This window comes from Pundamilia nyererei, unplaced genomic scaffold (assembly GCF_000239375.1).
Source record: "Pundamilia nyererei isolate P.nyererei 1_Seehausen unplaced genomic scaffold, PunNye1.0 scaffold00058, whole genome shotgun sequence".
Classification (NCBI taxonomy): Eukaryota; Metazoa; Chordata; class Actinopteri; order Cichliformes; family Cichlidae; genus Pundamilia; species Pundamilia nyererei.
Window position 1 is genome coordinate 541,820 of NW_005187459.1, and position 6,720 is coordinate 548,539.

The window sequence follows — 6,720 nt, forward strand, 5'->3', positions numbered from 1 at the left end:
AGACCATTTCCCCCACACTGAGGAACCCCTATGCAGAGCCCCCAGATGTGAAATAGATCACACTCCCTTCACTTCCTCTCCTTCTGCCAGCCCCTCTTTCCACTGCAAAGAAAGAAATCATTCAGTTTTGGCCTTTTTTGAAAACATACCCCCCCAGCCCCCCTACCCCTCTTCCCTTCCCCTACCAACCCCTCCCAACAGCAGGCAGGGGCACACAGACGACCACACTCTCTAGCCAAACCCTAATTGTGTGTGCGTGTGTCTGCATTTTTTCCCCCTGACATGAAGAAGGGGAGCAGAGCAAGTATTTATGCGCTCCACTTGGAAATCGTAGTCCTGGAGCTTTTGAGTTGATTTGCGTAACTGAAAGAGTGGAAGTGGCAGAATCTAGCATTTTTCTATCCGAATAAATTCCCGGACGCAGGTAAGTTTGGTGATTGGATTTATGAAATCTGAGTTTAGTGTACAGTATTAATGGGAAAGCGGCTGCTTTCTCACTGTGTACTCCCCCTGGTAGAAGTAGATAAATTTGAATTCATGGCACTTGTATAAAGTTTGGTGTGAAAGAGCTGCTGTTGGTGTGGACGGCTGCTTTTGAGTTGAACGGAAATTTAAAGAGATGTTTTTTGTTTGTTTTTTTCACTGTCAGGAAAAAAAAGCATATGCATATAAAAAGGTCACATCATAGTATTCATACATTGCGTAGTTGTGTGCATGCAAAAATGTCTCCACTTTTTATGACTATACTAACAAAAACGTCTCTAACTTCCAGGCTTTAACACTACAGTCTCTGCTCTGCTACCTCACTGTTACGAATCCTTGTCCCACTAACACTGCAGCAAGTCTGTGTGTTGTGACATTTGTGAAGCCCACCTGTTCAGGCTTTAAGAAGAGGGGGGCAACAAGACTCAATTATAGGGACACCAAAAACACTCAGGTTCGCTTTAACCCACAGATATGGAAGAGAGCATGGCCACATTTAGAGATCTGATTGGAAATGCATTTCTGCAAGTTACATCATTTTCACTTTGATTCCAGCAATTCAAATTTCAATAATCTGTTTGTCCTTTTTCCCCTGCTATTTCATGTAGATTTGCTACATTTTATTCTATAAAAAGACAATTTAAAGATGCCGACATGCACTTCAGAAAAGAGTGATGACCAGTTGATTATGAGGGTAACTGAAAGGGTTTACTGAATTAAAATCAGTTTTTAAATCAGCAGAACAGCATAACAAAAACTCTGCTTAATGCATAGAACAAACAGCTAAAGTGTCCTAATGCTGGTGTTTGAGCTTATGGCTGCTTTCCCTCTGCAGACAAGCTTCTTCTATTTTAAGCCAAAAGAAAAGTCAGCCTATAAAAACAGAGCCTTCCACTGAAGCCAAAAAAAAGGTCACTATGGGCCACGGAGAGTCGAACACAAACCCTGTTTCAAAACCGTAAGACGCCAGCGTGGAAACTGTTCAGACATTTTCCAAAGACAAAGGCAACTGCTGCCGCCACTCTGTGATGTAGACGGGAGCACATGTGCCTCTGGTCAGCGGGGTTTTTAATAGAATGAAATAATGCCTCTAAACATCATTTCAGCGCGTCCGTGACTGCTGCGGCGGGAACTGAACGCAGAGACAATAACATTTTTCAAGATTAATTGCATTTCCATTTGGCTGTATTATGTCATTAGGCTGAAAGTTGTCACTCTTGGCCATAAGGTTTGGATTTATTAACATCCAAACGAGTGCAGTGGAAGTTCACGGTGATAAAAAGTTTTGGATATGCTGCATCTCCACACTTGCAGGGCATTAAATGTCTTTGAACGAGTGCTCTCCGCTTATCACAGGTTTCACATTGAATTCACCCACTAGTTTCTATGGCTTGTTAATCTAATCTGCTGGAGTGAGTCAGCTTACACAGAAGTTAAACACAAAGTGTAGACTTATGCAGGGCTTTTTCTAATATACAACCAATTAGTTTGAGGACAACATTGGAGGATATCTACATTATCGCACAGCTGTTTGCAAGGACTCAAATAGTCAAAACAATAAACCCCATTTGTACAGCATGAGATTTTTACTGATCAAAATTCTGTTACAATGCGCTTGTCAGTCAAAAGAAAGCATTCTCCTTACTCTAACATAATGACGTCAGGCTCTGTGTCTGTGCCTCAAGGTTTCTGTTGGCTACTTGTCTTACAGCAGCCACAGCAAGCAGTGTGTGAGGTCACCATTTAAACTAATCACAAACAGAAGGAGACAACAGTTGGTCGTTTGATGGGCTTTTGCCCTGCAACAGCTCATCTTTTAAAAAAAGAGAGAGAAAAAAAAGGAGACAGTGTTTACAGTGTGCAGCTGGCAGGAGTGGACATTTGTAACAGAGTAATAGGTGGAAGTCAAGCAACTCTGATTTCTAGTTCAGCTGTTGGGAGCTAAAATACTTTCAAGGCTGCTGTGAAAGTAAACCAAATGTGCTCTGACAGCAGAAAAAGGTCTGCAATGCCTCAACCTCAGACCAGACTCGGTTTGAAAAAAACAACAACCATATCTATATATATATATATTTCCAGATGGAGAAGACAGAACCTTAAATGGGACATGATAAAGTGACAATGCAGCTGTTTCACTGAAAACTGCAACACATGGGAAGGAAGAGCTTCTCATGTGTTGAGCTTGGGATAACAAGCCTTTACTCTTGTGTTTACAAGGTGAATAGATGTCATGAAAGATCCCAAGACAACCGCTGGTTACCAGAAACCACACACACCCTGCTGCAAGGGTACTGTTGTCAGCTCTTACAACCCTAGCGTGACAAAACTCCATGCCATGGCTCAACCACAGAATGTAAAGCACGCTCTAGTAAATAACCACAACCCAAGCCACATAAAATGTTCCCCTATTTATACTTTTTTACAGCATTTACAGAGCATGGAAAGGGTTTGTTTGGTTTAACCCATCACATTTGAATTGAACATTTTCCCTTTAAAGGCACAGGCAAAGCTGAAATAATCAAAAAACATTTGAGGGACTAAAAGTATTTATTATTTATTTATTCATTACAAAAAAGTACACAAACAACAAAAAAATGTTGTGCAATCTGAGCATTAAAATTAAAAACGTGAACATCTGAGAGGATGCATCTAGTTTCCACCACTGAATTTGACAGACTTTGTCAGACTGAGCGTGACAGAAGGAATCACAACAAATGTCGGCCGCACATAACAACACGATGAATGAGGGCACACACGCCTTTGCTCAGAAAAAATGGACGTACAGTTAAAGGAGCATCCAAAGAAGCAGAGTCTTCCAGATGGAATGATGAGGATGGCTTTCCCATTCTGTGAAAAATCGTGTGGGCAAATAGATGATCAGTATCAGAAATGGTGGGATCATCTACAGCGAATCTCGGTATGTAAGAGACGAGGCTGTAAGCCAATAGCTGGAGACACTGCTGGAGTAGAATCACTGCATGAGATCGGGAACACTTCCCCAAACCATCGTCATCACTGCATCCACAAGTCAAAACTATGCCATGCAAAGCACACTCATACATGGCCAAGATCCACAAACTCTCTGCTTGTTTAAGGACTGAGGTAACGTGAAAAACTGTTCAAACTGTTTCTGGGGTCTGAAAGCAAAATTTTCAATTCTGTTTGGAAATCATCCTCTGGGCTACAGATAACAGGGATTATCCAGTTTGATCAGCATCAGTAATCGGGGGACATGAGTGCACATGGCATGACGCAGCAAACATTTCGATGTTGAATAACCACCTGGCTTTTCTTGCTGTTAACTCTTAGTTAGAAAAACAGTTCCAACTTGTTAAACTCGTTATCTGCTGGAGATCATTTTTCAGCATCACCTGGATGTCCTTGTTTGGCCTTCTCGCAAAGGAAGACATCATTTTTTATCGACTAGAACAAAATGAAAGAAAACATTCTCACTTCAGACGAGGGTGAGAACGCAGCGAACCTGAGCTGTTGACCTGTAGCTTAACTGAGTTAGCTGTTAACACGTCAAGTGTAAAACATTGTGGGGCAGAGGCGTTGCATCTGAGACCGCCCAGGCACGTTAAGTTCAACAGCAACAACAAATGAGACCAAATTTACATTTATAAAAAATACTTAGAAGTGCTGATTTATTTATTTCAAAAAAACAAAAAAACAGCCTCCAGTTATACTAGTCCACGTATGTGGCGTGTCTGCCTGTTCACAACGGTTGATTGACCAAATTAGTGCAGTCTTTCACACAATGAAAACATCTGGCACACTGTGAAATTAAAAATTCAACAGAGCAGGTGCAGCACGTTTAAAATGAAGTCTTCAGTTTCCAGATTCCTGCAGAGTGTTGCTTTAAACTCATTTTTGCTTATCGCAGCTGCATATTTAGAAATGTTTCCGCCAAACGTGAGACCATAAAAATATCTTAAATGTAAATAGGAATGTAAATAAGCTCAACTTCATCACTGAATACATGGTGTTTGTGCCATTTATACAAATTACATGCATGCATTGTATGTTATGAATTCTAATTTACAACATGAAGAGTACCCCAGCTTTTTTATTAATTAAGTATGTAAGTGAAGTAAACCAGCCCACTTGCATATTTATCTCACTCAGTTTTATTATCTTCACCAGCTGGCCAAGTTCACAGTCACACACTTCTACCTCTTTTCAGGTTACCATGCGATATTGTTGGACAAACGTCATCTTGGCTTTGGTATCCATGGCAACCCTAGCACTGTGCCAAAGTGGAGATGGGGACTGGGGTTCAGGCTTTGACATCTACTCTGTGATAATGGCCACCAATAACACATTGCAGGCTGTTGGTGATGAGCCTGCGAAGGTCAAAAACAGCCACGACTGGACCACATCGGCAGCATCCTCACCGTCACCTACACCTGTGCTCCACCACGAGCCCCAGCCGGACACGTGCTCGGTCCACTTCAGCACCAACACTGCTTCAGCTCGAAGGCTGAAGGCCCAGAGAGAGGAGCTGGCCTACCTGCAGGCCATACAGCATGGGAACAAGGCAGTGATGGAAAACTTGGTGCAATTTGTAGGGAATGAGCTGGGAGATCAGCGCTATGAAGATGTGATCAAGGAAAATGTCATTGGCATTCAAGAGGACCAAAAGAGCTGGCATGAGGTGGTAGAAAAAGCAGAAGAGGATCTAAAAAAGCAGCTGGAGGGAGACGTACCGGACTCCTTCTCTGGGATCCACAAGTGAGTGCAGTAAATCAAATGTGTTTGTGCCAAACGTCATAAAGTTAACAGCTGAAATGTAAAGACGACAGTTAAAAAGAAAAAGAAAAAAAACCTGCTGTTTGTTTCTGTTGTTAAGATTAATTAACTGTGGTAGCACATATACTGAAGATATTGTGGGGAAAGACGACGTAAAAAAGAAAAGATATAGGTTGACTTAAGTCTATCACCAGGCAGTTGCTGGTTATTGAAATGTGAAATTCTGAATATTTTTCCTCTCTTAAATTTATGATTTATGTTAAATGGGCATTTTTTGAGGTTTGGAATTTTTAATTGATAAATACAAGCGTTGGAAAAATTTGATAACCATTTTTCATCATTTCCATCAATCATAAATTAAAACACTACCCATGTAAACAAAAAGCAAAACTAGATTAAACTACATTAATCATTAATAATAAAATAGTAATTATTTACCAAACTGAGACTCATTTTAGGTATCTGAAGCTGACGCACTGTGTAAAAAAAAATTTCTAATATAAAAGAGAAACAGACTAACAGGTGGGGTTTTTTTGGAAGTACTTAAACACCCCGCAATTAGAAGAAATAAATCTCTGGATAATCAGCAGGTGACACAGGGAAAAATGCACTGAAATGAAAAAGATTGAGGACTAAATACACACAAGGGAACTATGGTAACAAGGCGAAGATGAACTCAATCAGACAATAACAAGGGCAGGAGAAGAACAAAGAACAAAAAGTATCACATAGAGACCCGGTGGCATATAAGTGATAGTTTCTTGAGCACATGTGACCCCCCGTTATATTTTCATGTCCTCGCATTTTCTTTATCTTACCCTCTGCTGTTGTTTCTTCTTGTGTCCGGTGCTTTCTCCTTGTCATCACTCACTCGGCCGGGCCACCTGGACTGTTGGTCCTTCGGAGCAGAATCAGAGAGGAGTCCTTGGCCTTTGAAGACATGCTTCGTGCTGCAGCGGACATCGCCAGCAGGCTGGAGAGCTCAGCACAGGCCCTGCACGCTTCATTCACCAAGCAAATGAAAGACATTGTGAAAATCCATCGCTGAGAAAGCATTGAAAAGTGTTTTGAAAAGTGTTTGCGCATCATCCTTGAACTTGTGAATGATGTTTGGCATTCCGTGAGGTCCCAAATTCAAGAAATATACCCTCTCGCCATTTTATAATTGTATTTTTATGTACATGTGCTGAGCAGTTCTGGGATGCAACAGTGTGTTAAGGTTAGACTTCACATCAACTGAAGCAGTCAACGAAGATGGATTGTTGACACCTCCCTTTCACTGAATATCTCGTGGAATTTTTGTGAGGTCAAATATGGGAACAGCATGCAGTGCAGCTTTGAGCTAAGCTCCGTGTTTATGGATCAAAATAGATGGGCCTTCGGAGAACAAAACATAATGACTCTGTTACTCTTCTCCAGGGGAAGCTATGATTTGGCCATCTGGTTCCAGGGTAAGGGTGGAGTCTGGGATATACTTATAATGAC

The 6,720-nt window shown here is 41.3% G+C and overlaps 1 protein-coding gene across 1 annotated transcript; it reads left to right on the forward strand.

Annotated features, from left to right (window-relative positions):
• The first annotated feature begins 253 nt into the window (after positions 1-253).
• On the forward strand, positions 254-6,664 carry LOC106456231 (uncharacterized). Its single transcript, XM_013911209.1, has 3 exons — positions 254-424; positions 4,670-5,217; positions 6,145-6,664. The coding sequence occupies exons 2-3, from the start codon at positions 4,676-4,678 to the stop codon at positions 6,281-6,283; spliced, it is 681 nt and encodes a 226-aa protein (XP_013766663.1). The 5' UTR covers positions 254-424; positions 4,670-4,675; the 3' UTR covers positions 6,284-6,664.
• The last annotated feature ends 56 nt before the right edge of the window (positions 6,665-6,720 follow it).